Raw genomic sequence first — 18,945 nt, forward strand, 5'->3', positions numbered from 1 at the left:
GGCTGGGCTCCAGCGGTCTCATTCGGGAGCCGACACTCCTCCCACTAACGTGGGAATGACTCCTGACCCCTTCACAGTTTAAATGACTCCGAGTGGAAAGAGCCAGAAAAAACGACGTAGCAGAGAAAAAACACCGGCACGCCGAGACCCTATCTCCGATTGGCCAGAGTTGTCTGGATCCCTGTCTGTGATTGGCTGTTCCCACAAAGACGCCGGCGGCGTGCGCTCCGGCGAACGGGCCCTGCCCGCCGCTCATTGGCTCCGGACCTGTGGGCGGGGCCTGGGAGCCCTGCGGGAGCAGAGGAACCGGGCGTTTTGGGGCCTTCATCTTCCCCGGGCGGTAAGTGCTGCGGTGGCTTGACCGGGCGCTTGTGCCGCCGGGAGCGCTCGGCGGTGGCAACCGGGGGTCTCCACGTTCGCTTTCCGCCACGGGGCGCTAGACCCGGCTGAGGAGGGAGGTGGGTGGACAGCTGTGCCTGTTCTAAAGTCGGAAGTCCTGCAGGCTCACTTTCTTCCGTCCGCACCCGTCGGCTGTCCGGCGGTCCGCGGGCCCTGCTCCGCCTTCTGGTGGCCGGGAGGTCACCATCCCCCTCCGCTCCAGAACTCCCCGCGGGTCACGGCCGCCCTCGCCCCTCGCTTCACTCTGGCCTCTCCTCCCCAGGCTTTTCCACGCTCTGGTTCCACGCCCTGAAATGTGTTTCTCACACTGGCTCCCCACCCTGGTAAAAGCAAGGTCGAAGCAATCAAACGTTTAATAATTAAAATTTTGTCAAAGCAATTCATGTGTAATAAAAACTAAATCAATAAAGCCGGTGTTATATGGAAGAGCAAAAGTAGCTACGTGACCCTAAGTCCTTCTTGCGGAGGCCACCACTTTGAACTTTTTCACGTTTAAATCTTTATGACTCAGAAATCTAAAATATGCTTTTGCCTCATTTCTTGATGTATCGTTTTGATATTTCTTACCTCACCTTCCTACTGCCACCATCTCAATTTTCAATTTCTGTTGGTGTTCTCCTGTTGATCTTTGTGGCTTTAAATCATAGATCTCAACTTCTCGTGTCACCCTTAGGTGGCAGCTCTTAGTGCCCCACTGGATGGTGATACTTCCACTCCCAACCTACTATCAGACCTCAACGTTTACACTTAATTCTTTCATATTCAAAAAATGTTTGTATTTGAAGCACTCTCCTTTATGTTGGGGATATAGTGGGGAACAAAGTAAGAGAATATCCCTATCCTTTTCAAGCTTCCGGAGTGGAAAGTAAGATGATAAACGTGGGCGTATCAGATGATGTTAAGAGTAGAATCATGGAGAAGTCATTCCAAGCTGTGAAAACAGCAGGGAACCAAGTGAGGTAGAATAAATGGACATGGGGGTCTGTAAGAAAGTGAAAGTTTCTCTCTTTGCTTAACTGGGCACAATTGCTGTTTCAGGGTTAAAGAGAGAGCTTCCCTATTGGACTGATGGTGGGGAACCAGGAGAGGACCTCCATAGGTTAGGGATTTCACAAAACTAGGTTTGAGGATACTGGGTCCTGCATTTTGGCAGTGATAGTGGGAGGTGGACAGTCAGGAGGCACGGAGTCCAATGAGAAGGTGTGGCCTGCTGCTAGCCTGTTACAGAGAGTCCTGCAAAATCTGCATACTACTCCAGGTTCTTCAGGAAGCCTACTGGACTACCCTAAATCACAGTGATTTCACTCTCTCTCTTTTTTAAAAAAGATCTTATTAGGAGAGAGAGAGTGCACACAAGCAGCGGGGAGGGGGGGAGAAGAAGAAGCAGACTTCCTACTAAACAGGGTGCCTGATGCAGGACTTGATCCCTGAGGACCCTGAGGTGACATGAGCCAAAGGCTTAACCAGTTAAGCCACCCAGGCACCCAGTTTCTCTCTCTTGAATTTTTATTCTACCTCAAAGGTAGAGAGGTTAAGTAATTTGCCCAAGATAGAATGGTGGGCCCCAGGACCAAGCATCTGTAAAATGAAAATAATAGAATAATGGTTTTGATTTAGAGTTGTGAAATAAACTGAGTTAATCTGTGTAAAGGGCTCAGAATATTGCCTGGCACACAGTGTAAGTGCTTGAGGAGTGTTTGCTATTATTTTTACTGTATAATATGCTGTCAGCTACCTAACAAATTATAAAAAGATTTTAGGTCTAGGAGCTGTTTCCTGTCTGGCTAGTTTGTTTATTCAACAGCAGCAGCATGGCAGGTACCGTTTAAGTGTGGAGGATACAGCCATGACTAAGCTACAGGGTTCTTCCCTTCATAGATTCTAGCCAGTAGCACAAACTTGGATAGTAAACAAAGAAATACTGTCTACTGAGCCAAGAGCCTGCCATTGATCATTCAAGTTCCATATCTCATATCTGGTCCAGACAGAAATCTCGGGTTTCTTGCTGAGGTAGTGACTTCCATCAATATGGGTTTGACTATCATCAAATGAGCTGTGTTTTTATCTTCCATTGGGTGTTGTTTCATCTCTCCTTCTAAACATATCACTGAAGGTGAAGGAGAGTGTCTTGGCAACTTAGTGAATGCTAGTGCTAGAGAAATGGGCAGGGGTTTAGAGGCTGTGGAGAAATTTACATATATTTTATATTTATACTCAAGTGTGCAACACAGGAGAACAAACAGCATATAGGCAATGGTCTTCCAGCGTATTACCTCTTATGCACCTTGAAATATATATACATATAAACATACTAGAGAATAAGGCTAGGGGTATTTCTGGCCTTATTTTGAATACTAAAACACCACATTTTGTGGGACCTTTCCCAAGCTCAAGAGAAACAATACTGATTTGGAGAGTGTGATTGAAGTAGGGTGGAAATGGTCTGGTGAGTAAACTCAGAGGAGATTCAGAGATGTCCAAATGAATGAAAACGGAAAACTCCCAATATCCACTCACTTAGGCATCCCCAGATGTCTCTACAGTGGTATGGGTAATGTGACCCAGTCGGAACTTCAGTTGGGAAGGCCACCACTATGTTAACCAAGGTCAATAAAGGACCCAAAGGAGGAAGTTGTTGGGTTGTTGGGTTTTGTTTTTTTTCCTCAGTCACTAATTCTCCCTTTTGCTGATCTCTGTGCTCTTTAACATAAGAACATTTTTATCTTCTTTCTTTCTTCTTTTTCTTCTTCTCAGCCTTGACTACTTCTACCTGGCTGTCTGAGGACAGAGTGAGAAGGAGTCATGGATCCTGCAGCATTGGTGGAAGCCATGGTGGAAGAAGTGGCCTGTCCTATCTGCATGACCTTCCTGAGGGAGCCTGTGAGCATCGACTGTGGCCACAGCTTCTGCCATGGCTGTCTCTCTGGACTGTGGGAGGTCCCAGGAGAATCCCAGAACTGGGGTTACACCTGTCCCCTCTGCCGGGCTCCGGTCCAGCCAAGGAACCTGCGACCCAATTGGCAGCTGGCCAATGTTGTAGAAAAAGTTCGTCTGCTGGGGCTGCATCCAGGAATGGGACTGAAGGGTGATGTGTGTGAGCTCCATAAGGAACAGCTAAAGATGTTCTGCAAAGAGGATGGACTGATCGTTTGTGAGGCCTGCAGCCAGTCTCCTGAGCATGAGGCCCACAGTGTCGTACCCATGGAGGATGTCACCTGGGAATATAAGGTGGGAGATGGGAGGCCAGGCATCCCAGTCTCTCCCTTCCCCATTCTTGGCTATCTCCAGATCTAGAACTTGACCCCAGAGACTAAATGAAAGCTGATTCCTTTGGCTCCTCCCACCAGCAGATCCTGGGGCCCTGATGCAGTTTAGCCACACCTCTCCTTGCATGGGAATCTCCCATGTCCACACCCCTTCCCTGATCCCAGCATGGCTAATGCCTAATTCAAGCATGCTTTCAATGCCAAGAATTTGAAGGAGGCCAATTTGAGTTAGCTCCCCCAAATGCCTTGGAGGAGTTTGGGCATGAGATAGTCAAGGCTGCAACCTGCAGAACCCACAGACTCCTCACTCTACCACCAATAGTCATTTGGCAGTTACTTCAATTCCCTCTTTTATCAACAAAACTGAAGCTTAGAAATTTGAGGGCATGATAATTGATTTTAGAGCTGGAAGGGACTGTGGCTGAATTATTTAGGATTAAATGGGAATAATCTAACTTCGTAAGATGCCTCTGACTTTAAGTTAAATTAAGTAAAGGAAGATCAAGGGCCAGGACTCAGGTCTTTCTCTTCAGCCAGTGTTCTTTCTCCTCTCCCTACCTTTTCTTTTTTGGGGGGCAGGGGTCATTTCTGTCACACCTGCTACTCCGTTTCTGTTGTTACCTTCATCCGCTTCCAGATGTCCGCGCTGACATGTCTTTATCAGATTCATTATTCCAGTGACTGTGATCTATTGATCTAGTACTGGTCTTAATTCTCTTTCCTGAAGTTAAGGTTAGAAACTAAGAGTGCATGACAAATCCCCTGAATCAGGTGTTTTTCTATGCATGAATAATTTCTAAAACATTACAAGTATTTACTCACTCATTTTACTTTGAGTTTTAAAACAGGGAGGCAATGAAATATAGGCGTAGCAGTTAGAGAACTAGGTTAAATCCCAGCCCGACCATGTATTAGCTGAATGACTGGGTAGTTCACTCACTAAGCCTCAGTTTTCTTATCTATAAAATAGGGATAATACTTAAAGGGTCATAAGTACTAAATGTAAGTTTAGTGCTGAAGCCACATATGGCACCTGGTAAATCTTTAATAAAATGGTTAATATTTTTATCAGAACACTTTATGGTTTCCAACAATATACTACTGTTGCAGTATTTTAGGATAGTGCTTCTTTCCTATAATTTGCATGCAATCCACCTGAAAATATTGCTAGAATTCAGGTTCTAATTCAGTAGTCCTGGGGTGAGGCTGGGGTTCTGCATTTCTGGCAAGCTCTGTGGTAATGTGGTTACTGCTAACCCTCTTGGACCACACTTTGAATAATAAGGTTTTAAGATGCTTTGAGATAACAAGGCAGATACGGATAAAAATAAGCATGGATAGGAATGTCTAAGGTTGGAGATGGACCTTTTCTTATACTTCACAGAAACTTAGAAACTGTAGGAGTTGACAGGATTGTGGGTTGGAAAACTGCCCTGGACGTCAGCTGGGCAGGAATCACTCCCCCTGTAACATTCATTCTGGCCCATTGCCCAAAGGATGCTTATTTTCCGATCACCTGCCAACACTAGGAAGCCTCATCATCAACCTGGGCTGCCTGATGTGTCCTCACAAGGTTTTTACTTCTTTCAGTGGAAACTCCACGAGGCTCTGGAGCATCTGAGGAAAGAGCAAGATGAGGCCTGGAAGCTGGAAGTTGGTGAGAGGAAACGAACTGCCACCTGGAAGGCAGGTTGCCACCTGGGGAAGGAAGGCTGGATGGTCACTGTGTTGTCCGGGAGCTGGCCTGTGGTCGCTTCTTCCTTGTCTCTGTGAGGCAGAATGTGGCGTTGAAGTCAGAGAGCCTGGGGGTCTCCAACCAGCATGCTCTACCATAGGCAGGCTATGTACCCTCCCAATTCCAGTTTCTTGGGAGTGATAAAGGGATAATCTCTGGGTTTATGTCTGCGTATGTGAGAAAGGAAAACCATGTGACTCAGGTATGTGTTGTTAGTTCACAGTGGTAAGAATTATATAATGCTTAGTAAAGCCTGGTTTCTGTTTCACTTTCCCCAGGTAGAGCATTTTTACTAAAAGTTATTAAAATATTAGAAAATCATCCCTGTAATAAATATGAGGACAAGAATGTTTGATCCACAGAGGGTAACACTCTGCCTGCCTAAGAAAGCATAGTGAACTGATAGGGTATCAGTAAGGAGTGAAGCTCACATTGTAGTTAAGTTACACTGTCTTAGAGGCTTAAGTGCAATCCCTCTGGTCATTATTCTGAAAATGGAATATATTATTTTGAGACTAGAAAATAGTCTAGAGCATATAGTACCAAAATAATATTCTAGGCCCAACTAGGCCCAGTAAGAGTAGTGATAGGGACCCAGAAGCATGTGCTGGAGCTCTGGGAACAGAGAGGTAGGTAAAACAGTCTCCTTTCTTGTGGCTTCTGCAGTGCCTGATACATGGCATCCACACATTCCAGAGTGTGTGTGTGTATATGCATGTGCCAGTACCCTCAGTCCTGGGGGGTCCTACCAGAATCAGTGCTGATTTCTGGTCCTGCCTGGCCCTCCAGATACAGGTGGAAACCCGAAAGCAGAGTATCATGTGGGAGTTTGAGAAATACCGGCGATTACTAAAAAAAACACAGCCTCCAGGTCGGCGGCTGGAGGTGGAAGCAGCCGCAGCTCTGGCCAGCCTAGAGCAGGAAGAGGCAGAGACTGTGCAAAAACTGGAGCAGAATCATAATGAGCTCGTCCAGCAGAGCCAGGTGCTGTGGAGGATGATTGCAGAACTGGAAGAGAGGTCTCAGAGGCCTGTCCGCTGGATGCTGCAGGTGAGTGGCGGATTTTTCTGGGCACTCTAAAAGAGAACTGAAGATGGTGTGGGGCTCTAGGAGAGGATTAGCTAGTCTTCAGTGGGACCTGTCAGCACTGTGCCCAGCAGACGTGGATCCCATATACTGCCCCCTCCACTATGCTGCTGCTCTACCCCTGGCATGGCCTCTTGTCGCCTGGTAGGTGGGACAGCACTTGGGCAGCTCTGGCATACCCACCCCTACCCTCTGGCCTGGGAACCAAGGTGGAGCCTGAAGTTAAGAAGTCCAGCCTTGCTCTCTACCTCCCTTTCCCTCAGAGAAACCCCCTCCCAGAGCTCATTGCTGTCTGGTCCATCTGAGGAATAACACATACTCATATGCTGCTTTTTTTGTCCTTCCTTCTAGGGTATTCAGGAAGTCTTAAACAGGTATGTTCCATCCTTGGAGCCCCTAAGCAGCCCTATAAGGGGATAATGGGCCCGGGCCAGAGGCAGAAGTGGGAAAGGAACATAGACCCAGTACCCACAGAAAAGTGGTTCATAAGCATCATCTTTCATTATATTTGCTAAAGAAGCTTTGTTCCTCATTCTTTTTCCTTTGTACTCAGTCAAGTTCATTTCAAGTGTTAAGAATTTCAGACAAAGTTATAAATTACGCAGTCTCAGGTGAATTGCCCAAAAAAGGAACTAAGACCACAGATGTCTCCAGTTGTGCTCCAGCCTGAGTATCCGCCTTCCTCCTTTGTGGCACACTGCTTCCTCTCCCAGTGCCAAATGCACATCTGCCTCTCCCCCCAGCACGGGGATGCCAGGGTTCTCTCTGTGCCACAAACCGTTCAGGCTCAGTCAAATAATCACATCTCTGCTTTGCCTGGTGTTGCTGGGGAGGAGCACCCCACTGACTATCTCTGGCCAAGCCTGTCTTTCCTATAGTAAGGAATGCCCATATAGCAAAGCAGGACTTCTGGCCCCAAAGTTTACCTTTTCTCTGCCAGGAGCAAGTCTTGGAGTCTGCGGAGGCCAGAACCAGTCTCCCTGGAGCTAAAGACAGACTGTCGTGTGCTGGGGCTAAGAGAGATTTTGAAGACCTATGCAGGTAACGAATGCTCGGAGAGGTTATGGTGGGCAGTGGGAGGGACCCCTCCTAGAGAATGAAAATGGTTGAGTGCCTTCTGGATGCCCCCACTCTCCCCCGTCTTGCTCGTCTCTGAGAAACCTGTGGCTGTGTTTATCAGACCATGCCCACACCCTCTGCTGCATGTCAGTGTCTCCAACCAGGATCTTTATTCCCAGCTGACGTGCGCCTGGATCCAGACACCGCCTATTCTCGTCTCATTGTGTCTGAGGACAGAAAATGCGTGCGCTATGGAGACACGAAGCAGAAACTGCCTGACAATCCTGAGAGATTTTACCGCTACAATATCGTCCTGGGAAGCCAGTGCATCTCCTCAGGCCGGCACTACTGGGAGGTGGAAGTGGGAGACAGGTCGGAATGGGGCTTGGGAGTGTGTAAGGAAAATGTAGACCGGAAGGAGGTGGTCTATTTATCCCCCCACTATGGATTCTGGGTGATCAGGCTGCGGAAGGGAAATGAGTACAGAGCAGGCACCGATGAATACCCACTCCTGTCCTTGCCTGTCCCTCCCCGCCGGGTGGGGGTCTTCCTGGATTATGAGGCCCATGATATCTCTTTCTACAATGTGACTGACAATGGCTCCCATATTTTCACTTTCCCCCACTATCCCTTCCCCGGGCGCCTCCTGCCCTACTTTAGTCCTTGCTACAGCATTGGAGCGAACAACACGGCTCCTCTGGCCATCTGCTCCCTAGACGGGGAGGACTAAGAGGGCCACCATCTTAGCCAGAGGCCATGGAGTGTCACCTGCTTTTGGAGGGTCCACCACCACCAAGGATCCCCTTGAACTATGCTGAGTCTAAGATCCAGGGAGCCCTCCGCCTGACCCAGTAGTCTGTTGCTACTGGGCCAAGGTCTCTCACTAACCTACTCATATAAAAAAGCTGAGGTGCAGTCAAATGAGCATGGCACCCCAGTGAGGGAAGCGTGACAGGGCTAAGAGCAAGGATCTGAGCAGTTGTAAGGTAACGTGTTGCTGTGAGAGTCAGGACTCTGTTCTTTCTGTAGCTCATGTTCCTCTTCCCCAGTCCCTGTAGGTGCCATAATTAAGTCAGCAAGGATGATGAAGTTGATCCAACCTACAGGAAACCCTTTGCATAGGGTTTGCCAAAAAGCCAAAAGATACTTGTTCATGTCCAGAGCTGGTTGCTGTGCTGATACTAGTAGAGGATGCTTTGCCTGAGGTTTCCTGCTACTGAGTAACCCATATTTGACCCCAACTCTCTGACCCCCTAACTAGAGAAGTGCCTAGCAGCATTGCACAGGCCACCCCGATATGCATAACCCCTCTCTGAGCATAAGCCGGGAAAGTCACTCTGTCTCAGACCTAAGGAGATCTGTGTCCTGGTCCTGCCTTTTCTCCAAGCGTCAGGATCAGAAAACCTGTGAGCTTTGTTCTTGTGTTCATTTTAAGGATGAAAAAACTGAAGTGGCCTTAAATGCAGTAAATTACTTCTCATGAAACGGTTGAAAAAAGATTGTAAAGCTTATAAAGTATTTCCCACATTCAAATGAAACAAGATGGACAGACTTGCTTCTCAGGTCACCTGTCTGCATATCATTCATTACAGTTGGGTCTGAAACATCCCAGTGTAGGAAGGGTTTTAGGCGTCCTCAATGGAAAAGTGGGTATAGAAATTGCAGACTCTCCTACCTCACAGGGTTGTTTTGAAGATCTCAGATCCATCCTGTATTTTTCCTTTCTCAGGCATGGAGAAAAGCAGGCCATGGATTTTGCCTGCAGTAACCTTCCTGCCTTGCCTGCTTAGAGCCAGCATCCGTACAGCAGTGCCTTTGTTTCATAGAGCCTCTCCTGATAATCTCAGCCAGTTAGACAGAAAGGTCTCTTGCCAATGGCAGATTCTGGGCCACCGTGATATGTTGTGCATCTATTGTATGTGTTATTGTTTGAATTAGAATGGGGACTGTGACATCAGGGTAGAGAATGGAAATAATAAGAAAAATTTAAAACAGATGCACTGGAAAGAAGGCTCACCCACAAGCTAGTTGGGCTAAAGTTTGGATCTTTTTGTCACCAAGGGACTCTTCATGGATCTGGTAACTACATAATAGTCTGCCTTTCTCTTCTCTAAATCTATGACAGAAGAAGGAAAGGGCATGAAAAGCCAACTTAGGAGCCATACGTTATAATGAAAGGGAAGTAAAACTATGTATCTGGGCTGTTGACCTTAGAGTGATGGTTATATGTGCCAAAAATAATACATTACAGGGATTAAGAGTATGATGTGGGAATGCTTGTGCCTGGAGATAAATTGCAAGGCAAGCATGTGGAAACTATTGGCCTTGCCTGTTGCAAGGGGCTCTGATGTGTACATCAACACTGTCTCCATGGTGCTGTGGAACACAACTTCTGAGGTAGTGGAAGCTTGAAAGTAGTGACTGTTGAATCAGGATTGGGCAGCAAAATAATTACCAGGTCAGGTATAGGCAGAAGCAAAAGTAATTCCTGTAATAAAGAAGAGTAAATATTGTCTTTCTACTTTAATTGTGTTGGTTGTTGACATATGGAAGAGGTAAAACAGGCTAAAATGGAGAAATAAACTCATTCTGCCCACCATGCTTCTAAGTCACTCCTCAAGCATTAGCAGAAGGGGAGAAGTTTCCATTCCCTTCTTGGCTCCCTGCTTGGAGAGGAATGATCTGGTAAGTTACAGACCTGGTCTTGGCAAAGGATTGAGCTGACCTACATTAAAGGGACCATATGTCTTTGTATAGGGAGACTCCCTGGGGAATTGTTTATAAACTTGAGAAATCCATTTTTAGGAAGTTCTTCCAGTTATGTCCATTGACCCTTAGCAGAAGAAGCTAGGAAACAAACCAGTGTTGTTCTTTTACAATGGTTTTATTAGGACTAATCCTGAAAGTCTCTTAGAAAAAGGATTTTTAGCTGATAAAATCATTTAAAGGTAGAGTGAATTGAGTAGTGGAATGACTTCATTGTTAACATGCTGTTTTGGGAAGGGTTTTTTTGTTGTTGTTGTTGTTTTTACTTTTATAAGCTGATTTGGGGGCTATGATTACCTGTGAGAAGTACACATTGTTTATTTCATATTGTCTGATTTTTAAGACCAGGCAAGAATCTTGACTCTTAAGTATATGAAAACCCTTTTCTCTAGGATAACTGCTTATACTTCCTTTCTAAGAACGCCATGAAGACAAGAACCTTATTTGTCTGGTTCACAATTTTAGCCCAGCCTAGCACTGTGTGTGTGTGTGTGTGTGTGTGTGTGTGTGTGTGTAAATATTTAAATGAGGGAACTTTAATTCATATGCCTAGAATCAAAACAAAAGTAAGCTTTTGTGTCCTAGGGGTGTGAACAACTATATGGTATTTAATTATAATTCTGTTGAAAAAAAAAACATGATTCAATAGATAATCACAAAAGTGGCCCAGAAAAGGAGGAAGCAGGGGGTCATGCAGAGAAGAGTGTCTGTGCCACTCCCTTGAATGTCTAGGATATCTCCTCCATCTAGGTAAGATCATTTACTGCAAGGCAGGTATAAGCTTTGCCCATCCTTATTCTACTAGGAGAAACAAGGGGTGCAATGAGCCTTGAGGCAAAAGACTGAAAGGGGGAAATAGTCCTGCAGAGAGACAGGGAGAATTCTTGGACTCCCTACAGGAAGTCCAGTCTCCCATTTTTCAAGCAGGATGTATTTTAATCTCTCAAGATCTAAACACTGAGACTCTTTGTGGGTCCTAGGCACTAGTTAAATGGCATATATTGATTAGTGTGAGAGGACATGGGTCATAGCTGATCTATTAGGAGAAGCACGGGATTTCCTGTTTGGGGGTAGCCATGGCAGGAAACTAGTCCACTTTGGAAGTATGTAATTCAATATCTGAGTACCAACAGTGGGTCCCAGTTAGTTTCAGGGAATACCAGTGTGAATGAAACACAAAGCAGGGCAGACTTCTGAGGGAAATGCTGGGGAGAAATTACTGTTTTGAGTGCAGGTTGAACTATGCCTTTGTTGCTCTACATCACATTCTAATATTCCTGTATTTGATGAACATAGTTGTTTGGGTTGCTTATAGGAAAACAACAGTTCTTTAGGTTGCTTATAGGGAAACAAAAGTGTGACTTTTCAAAATAGAAATCTTATCAAATGCATTTAACCACCTCATGATATTGATTTGTTTTTACGTTGAGGAGGAGTTTCATTTTCATACTCTTTGGGAATTCAGTGCATCACTACCAGGTTTTTAGAAGCTGATTCCTACTTCACTGGTATTCAGAAATAGAATACATTCTAGGTAGGCAAATAAGTTTAGTACTGGCAAAAGGTATGGATGCCAAGTTGTTAAGCAGATTGTTTGGAACAGCTATCACATGAGTGTTAACCTACAAAGGAATACACTTTCAATAGTGCCTTGAACTACTCCTTAAAAGTATGGAATTAGAAATTTATTTGGTGTATTTTTAAGTACAGACAATATGTCAGATGTTGTGTATGTGGTTTCTATCAATCATTTCTTTAATCTTTACTATCTTTGAGTTAACATTGTATCCTCCATCAATAGCAAGGAAATAGTAAGACTCAGATATAACAACTTGTTATCAACAGTACTAGGAAATTATGTTTTATTAAGATTTTCAAATGTACCAGAGTCAAATATATGTATCTTTTACATTTGAAATCTTTTTCTTTCAATATACACTGGTTATTCACTTTAAGACTTTCTGAAAGGGAAGATCATGACATGACCTATATTCTATTAACCATCTCATCCCAGAGCATACTTCCATAGTGGTGTCCAGTTGAAAAAAGACGTATATTATATCTGATCCCTTTCTTTTATGCCTTGCAGTTAAGTTATACAGAACCAGACTGGGAAGCAAAGAGAAAGATGTCCACAATCAAACTCACATTGCCTTAGCTTCTGTTACTTCAAAGCAAAAAGCTGGTGATTAGTATCCTGACTCCAATTAGATTAACAATAGGGATCAATTGAAAGAATATAGAAGTATCTTACAGAATTTAATAGCAGGGATGCACCTAGGTGCCCAAAATGAATTGGAATCAGAGAACCAGAGACTCCCATTTCTTCATCTCATCTTGCTAATCTGTTTATCTTGCTGTGGAACATATTTCTCTTCCCAAGTTCACAGGTTAGAAAATGACCATAGTCAGTGATCCCAAATTTATATCTCCTCAGATAAATTGGGACTCAGTTTGACTAGAGGACTCTGGTCCATGTATAAGCACATGACCCAAGTAGACCCAGATTGAGTGGATTCATCACTGGGCCAGAAGGCAGGGTTACATATTAATAGTTGCTTCCATAATAATCACATGAGTAAATTAATAATCCTGATAAAAATCAGTCAGGTGTGAGGGGCCAAAGAGTTGGTTCAACTGATACTCATTTGAAAATAAGAGTCAGAAGCTAAGGAAAGAAAAACCCCAAATCTATATTCTCTGCCCAGACTTAAACACAGATACTAGTTGATTGAAATCATTAAAAATGTCAGAAAATTAATCATTTCATACGCATTCTTGCTAGAAGTCGGAAAATTGGAGAAGAATACACTCTATAGCTTCATCTTAGAACTCTTTATGGTGCTAGGCACACCAAACCAGCTCTACAGATTTCTGAGATGCCTTTGAATGCTTAATCTTGAGTCATCTTGATTGCTCAAGATCTGAACAGAATGTGTGTTTATGAACCCAGTTTGGAGTGGTCTAAGAAGCAGTACATTAGCAAACTCCATGTTCGCTTCCGTATTTGTTTGGTCCTCAGGCCATAAATGATGGGGTTTAAGGTGGGTGGGATGACCAGGTACAAATCAGCTAACAGCACTTGAGTGTGGAGGGGCACTGTATCCTTCCCTAGCCAGGCCACGTAGATGGATGCCATCCCAGGTAGGTAATACAGAGCCATAACCCCCACATGAGAGCCACATGTGCTTAATGCTTTCAGCTGAGCATTCTTTGAGGCGAGACCACATACTGCCTGGAGAATCAGGTGATAGGAGGCAGCAATGAAGGCCACATCAGAACCTACAATAATGGATGAACCAATCACACTGTAGAGACTACTGGGCATAGGGTCAGCACATGACAACTTGGCTACAGCTATGTGCTCACAGTAGGAATGGAGAACCACATTGGAGCCACAGAAAGGCAGATGACTTAACATCCAACTCAATGGAGTCATAAATATGACAGCTCTGACAGTGATGGCCACACTCATTACCAGCATCAATTGAGGTGTGAGAATTCTCTTGTAGTGTAGGGGCTTACAGATGGCTATATAGCGGTCAAAAGCCATGGCCAGCAATAGCCCTGTCTCCACAGATGTGGCTGCATGGACAATATACATCTGAGTGAAACAAGCACTAAAGCTAATGGAACCGTCTCCTGAGAAGAAGATGCTCACCATCTTGGGTACCACAGAGGAGGCCATAACAATGTCCACAGCAGCCAGAATATACAGAAAGCAATACATGGGCTCTTGTAAAGTGAAATCCATCCAGATTACAGTCATTATGAGTATGTTTCCTAACAGAGAGATGACATACATGGCACTCAGTGAAATAGCCAGCCAAAGATGTGAAGACTGCAAACCTGGGATGCCCACAAGGAAGAAGGTGTCAGGGTTTTCCATTGTGTGGTTATTTGGTATCCCCAGCATCACAGATGAAACTGCTTTCCTGTTAACACATAAAACAATGTAAGAAATGGATGTAGTCCTGTAAGACTTATTCCCCCACTGTATAGTGCTAGGGACACCTGGTGGCATTTTCTTTCTTTTTTTTTTTTTTTTAAGATTTTATTTATTTATTTGACAGAGATCACAAATAGGCAGAGAGACATGCAGAGAGAGAGAGGAGGAAGCAGGCTCCCTGCTGAGCAGAGAGCCCGATGTGGGGCTCGATTGCAAGACCCTGAGATCATGACCTGAGCCAAGGGCAGGGGCTTTAACCGACTGAGCCACCCAGGCGCCACCACCTGGTGGCATTTTCAACTCAGTGGACAAGATCAGAAAACTGAAATCTGACCATTTATCCTGTTCCTCCTTCCATCTTAGTATTCTTCACCTTCCTAATTTCTGTTTATTATTCAAGTATTAGCTCATGGCTTATCTCTTTGAGGAGTCTTCTCTACTTCATTCCCCATCCCATGCTGAGGCTAAATTAGGTATCTTTTTCTGAGCTTTCATGGAATCTCCCATGTTGACCTCTGAAGGACGTAAACTGAAAATCCTAATACTCTACCTATGACTTTATTGTATTCAGTTAACTACGTGTGTCTTACTCATGGCCTTATACCAAGTGTGTGACCCAAAGCTGTGATACACAAGTCTATTTAAAAAAAAAAAAAAGATCATAGCAAACAGTTTCCATAAAATGAATAAGAAAACAGAGGAATTTGTCTTCTAACTTTTTATGTTAAGTTTCTGATCCTTAATTATTGAATGAAACAATGAACTTCTTAAGATTGAACACATCACATTTGTGTCTTCAGTACAGTGCCTTGACAATAGATGAATAAAGCATCCTTGAAGAAATAAATTGATGGATTCAGGAAGAGAACAATATTAGTGCTTTCTGTGGGAGGTAATAAACTGTCCAGAAATATTTATGATCCCCACTTTCCCTTTTAATTTTTTGTCATGAGTATATCCCTAAATAATTGGTTATGTCAGATTGATGGAAAGGACTGCCCCAGGATCCCAGACTACAATAGACATTTTCTCTGTTAACCAACTAGACACTCTTCCTGTTTCCCAATCCTAACATAGAACATATATTTGCTCCTTCTATTTAGCCACTAGCACTAATTGACTTCACACACAGGCTTGATGGGAGTCCTCAGAAGTTTTCTAAAAATCCAAATTTCTACGATGGTTACAAACTGGTCTTTATTGAAACCGACAAACCAGCACCACCAACAACAACAACAACAAAAATCCCTAACATAGAAATGCCTTATAATGGAACAGGTTGGATAAAGTACTGAGCTCTGCTTCATGGTCATATTAAAAGAACTTTGCTGTGTATAGCCACTGGGTGAGACATTGTCAGTGATAGACAATGAGAAGACAGTGGAAAGCTTTTTGAAGTTGGATGATAGTAAAGAATGGGGGAAAAAATAATTCATCATATCCTTAAGACTGTCATGTGTTTTCTGGATGCCACAAACTCAGAGTTGACCCATCATTGCTTAAAGAGCTGAAGAGGAACCTGAGAGATGAGAATGCCTCCCCCACCATCCCACTCACCTCGGATCCAGGATTTTCCTCCTCTGGCCCTGCCCTATATGCACCGTTCTTCTGAGGGCTGTCCCAGCTTTCCTTGCTCATCCCTCCTTTATCCAGCCCTGGCAACTTCTCGCTGGGCATACCTTTCCTTCCCTTGAGGGTTTTTGTCCTCATATGTTTTACATCTTAATTAGTACAGCTGGAGGTTTATGTATAATTTATTAATCTTTTCAAATGACAGGACAGGTTAGTTGTCTTTTCATTTCTATTTCATTTTTTATTGCTACTGAAAATTTTCTTGCTAAGATCAGTGGTGGTCCCCATCAATGATGTGTGGCCCATCTAGTAGTTTCTTTCATTATTTATTTTACTTGCCCTACCCAAAACATTTAACATTACTGTTTGTTCCCAAGTTTGTTAAATTTTTATTTGAAGTGTAACAACATACTGTAAAGTGTACAGATTCAGGTGTACAGTTTGATAGATTTTTATAAAGTTAGCACATGAACACACCCACATAGCTACTACCTAGAGCAACATGCAGATAAAATTGCTTCCTGATCGTTGAGGTGTACTATTAAGATAGCTTTGGTCAAGCTCTTCTAAGACTTTTCTAACTCAGAATCTGCCTCTTCCTTCAATCCTGTAGACATTTACGTGAAAACCTGGAGGGCCAATCACTAAAGAAAAGTTTACACAAGTCAACTTCAGTAACTAAATCACAAATACATGGGATTTTTCATTCCTATTTAAGTGTCAGAAATACACAGTTCAAATCTAAATTGTCTTAAAGAAAAAGGCAATAATGCGTAACTTACTTGAATGGAGCCTTTGTGTTTATAATAACCCTGTGCCTCCCCTCTACAACCAAATAAATGTACTCCCAATCAGTCCTACTGCTCAGTTTCTTTTCTCAAAACTCCCCCTTGGACTCTGAAAACCGGCTCTCCCTTATCGAAAGTTTGGATTTACTCCTTCCTTTCTCAGCTTTGAAGCAAAGTAAATGTGTTCCCCATTCCTTCTTTCTCCTTCCCCCCTCTCACCATTTCCAAGTGATGATCTTCATATCAGCACCACCCACCAGACCTGGCCAGCCCTTTACAGTGTGATGGAGGACTTATATCTTCCTTTCTAGGTTGATCCTGGCCTTTAAACTCCAAATCAGCCCCACACCAAGTCCCCAGGTCAGTTACCCACATTGCTGTTGTATTCTCTATTCAGCTTCCTCTGATGTGTCCACATTTCTTTTCACTCAAAAGAAGAGGGATTTATTCAGTACCCTTCAGGAGGAGCAGGAAGAGCCACATAAAATCAAAGATGAACAACAGAGTCACAATGAGGAGTGTTATCACTTTCAAAGATCTCCCACTGGAGTCCTCTTTTCCCCTTTAGAATCTCTATCATCCTGCTTTCCACTTGGACACCCCCGCTTCTCTTGGCCTCTGCCAACAGCCAAATACTGCAACTCCTCCAGAGACTGGTTTTTTGTTTTTTGTTATTTCCCTCTGTGTTCTGGCCTCTGGGGCTTTCCAGATTACAGAAGGAAGCAGATGATTAGTGGATGAAGAGTCTTTTTTTTTTTTTTTCAAGTGCTCAGAAGATACCTAAGAGAATATAGAGTGAATCCTGAAAAGAAAACAAAAGGCCCACAATGAGTTAGATTTATTAAAGCCTGCTTTGTGCCAAATGCCCTGCTAACGACTTACAACGGTGATCTCTTGTTGCATTTTCACAACCCTCTAAATGATCATCACATCAACATTTTATAGATGACACTGAAGTGCATAGAAGGTCATGAAGCTTCTAAGTCAGAGAATCAGGATTCAAATTCTAGTAGTCATAATTCATTTTACTTTGTTGTAGAATTCTTCATGCTGATAGTATACTTAATCTCTCAAAGTTCGTTTCACTGTTCCTCAGTTCTGCCTGGGCCTTTAGGTTGGGCTAAATATATCTCACCTCATTGTGTTATAAAATCTTATTTGACAGAGAAGGGAAAGAGTATAAGGTAGACCAAGGAAAATAAGCTTTTCAAACTGGGGGAAGGGCATGGACCTCAGCACAAAAAGACAAAATATTCTCCAAGCAGAGAATAAACCAGAGAAGATAGAATGCAGGGTACTTAAAAGAGAATGACAGTAGATGAGGCTAGAGGGTTGAATGGACCACATTTTAAAGGCTGTGACTTCTGCCTGGGCATCATGATGGGGCAGGAATGAGAAGAAAGAAGACAAAAAGAGAAGCCCAACCAGCACAGTTAAAATTTCTCTCTCTTTTTTTAGTGGGAAAGGATATAGAGATATTGGAAATCCAAAAAAAATCAAGAGACAATGCTGCATGCTCCCAGCTCCCTAATTCCTCATCAGAGACAGAGTTCTCAGTGATGTGAATGGTGAAGGCATTCTGTTGCCTTTGACAGGAGGAAGGGTGCTTCATGTCTTTCTCAGCCTGACAGCATATTCCTAATGATGACACAGGGTGGTTTAAGTTCAATTTACTAGGTTTAGCATCTATTAGAAGGTCCAGTCTTCACACCTGCAAGAGAATTAATCCCCAAAACTGCTGTGCTAAAAAGTTTAAAACTTGTGGGTCCCTATTGTCTACAGGATAATTCAGAGAACAGGCCAGAATGTAAACCTAAACAACAATGTGGAATACAGGTAGGAAAAGCAGGCAGGCAGTGAAATGCAGGAGACAAAAGGACTGCTAACCCAAGTAGCCCCAATGTGAGATGAGGCAGCTAAGCTGCAACAGTGCCAATTGGGACAGATGGACTGCTTTCCCCTGGGGTTCACCCTGGCCACTGCAGAGGCATAAGTGGCAGTGGTGGATTCTCACAAACAAGGGGTGGCTTTTGGGTCACCACACCCAGACCCACGCAGAAGAGTTCCAAGAGGAAGAAAAGGCACTCCCAAAAGGGCAAAGACCCAAGGGAATAATGATAAAGGAAAGGTATTCTATGTAGAAGCAAGACTTTTCAGCATCTTTTTTTTCTTCTTCCTTTCAGAATGTCATAGCCTGCATAATATGGAAGGATACCCAGCTTTTTATACCACTAATTATTGGACAAAGCTATCACACATATCCTGAAAAGGAATAAAGGTGTGGTACAAGAATTCTGCATTGCTGATAATAGAATTTTATGTCAG

General features: G+C 43.7%; 2 protein-coding genes across 2 annotated transcripts; one reads left to right on the plus strand and one right to left on the minus strand.

The window, feature by feature from the left end:
- The first annotated feature begins 262 nt into the window (after positions 1-262).
- On the plus strand, positions 263-12,283 carry TRIM68 (tripartite motif containing 68). Its single transcript, XM_004768198.3, has 7 exons — positions 263-340; positions 3,154-3,627; positions 5,256-5,351; positions 6,190-6,450; positions 6,838-6,860; positions 7,427-7,527; positions 7,725-12,283. Exons 2-7 carry the CDS (start codon positions 3,202-3,204, stop codon positions 8,273-8,275), a joined length of 1,458 nt encoding a protein of 485 aa, XP_004768255.2. The 5' UTR covers positions 263-340; positions 3,154-3,201; the 3' UTR covers positions 8,276-12,283.
- A 969-nt stretch (positions 12,284-13,252) lies between these two features.
- Positions 13,253-14,333, minus strand: LOC101677445 (olfactory receptor 52I2-like). Its single transcript, XM_004768199.3, has one exon. It carries the CDS (start codon positions 14,225-14,227, stop codon positions 13,253-13,255), a length of 975 nt encoding a protein of 324 aa, XP_004768256.1. The 5' UTR covers positions 14,228-14,333.
- Between the last annotated feature and the right edge of the window lie 4,612 nt (positions 14,334-18,945).

The sequence above is a fragment of the Mustela putorius genome, unplaced genomic scaffold (genome assembly GCF_011764305.1).
Source record: "Mustela putorius furo isolate JIRA1106 unplaced genomic scaffold, ASM1176430v1.1 tig00003987_pilon_pilon_pilon, whole genome shotgun sequence".
In the NCBI taxonomy this organism is placed as follows: domain Eukaryota; kingdom Metazoa; phylum Chordata; class Mammalia; order Carnivora; family Mustelidae; genus Mustela; species Mustela putorius.

What these genes read in the sequence shown, in the direction of transcription:
- LOC101677445 (XM_004768199.3), bottom strand. Translation starts at nt 14,227, where the DNA reads ATGCTGGGGATACCAAATAACCACACAATGGAAAACCCTGACACCTTC.
- TRIM68 (XM_004768198.3), top strand. Translation starts at nt 3,202, where the DNA reads ATGGATCCTGCAGCATTGGTGGAAGCCATGGTGGAAGAAGTGGCCTGT. An exon ending in AACGAACTGCCACCTGGAAG is followed by an intron (nt 5,352 to 6,189) that starts GCAGGTTGCCAC and finishes CTGGCCCTCCAG; the next exon opens with ATACAGGTGGAAACCCGAAA. An exon ending in ATTCAGGAAGTCTTAAACAG is followed by an intron (nt 6,861 to 7,426) that starts GTATGTTCCATC and finishes TTTCTCTGCCAG; the next exon opens with GAGCAAGTCTTGGAGTCTGC.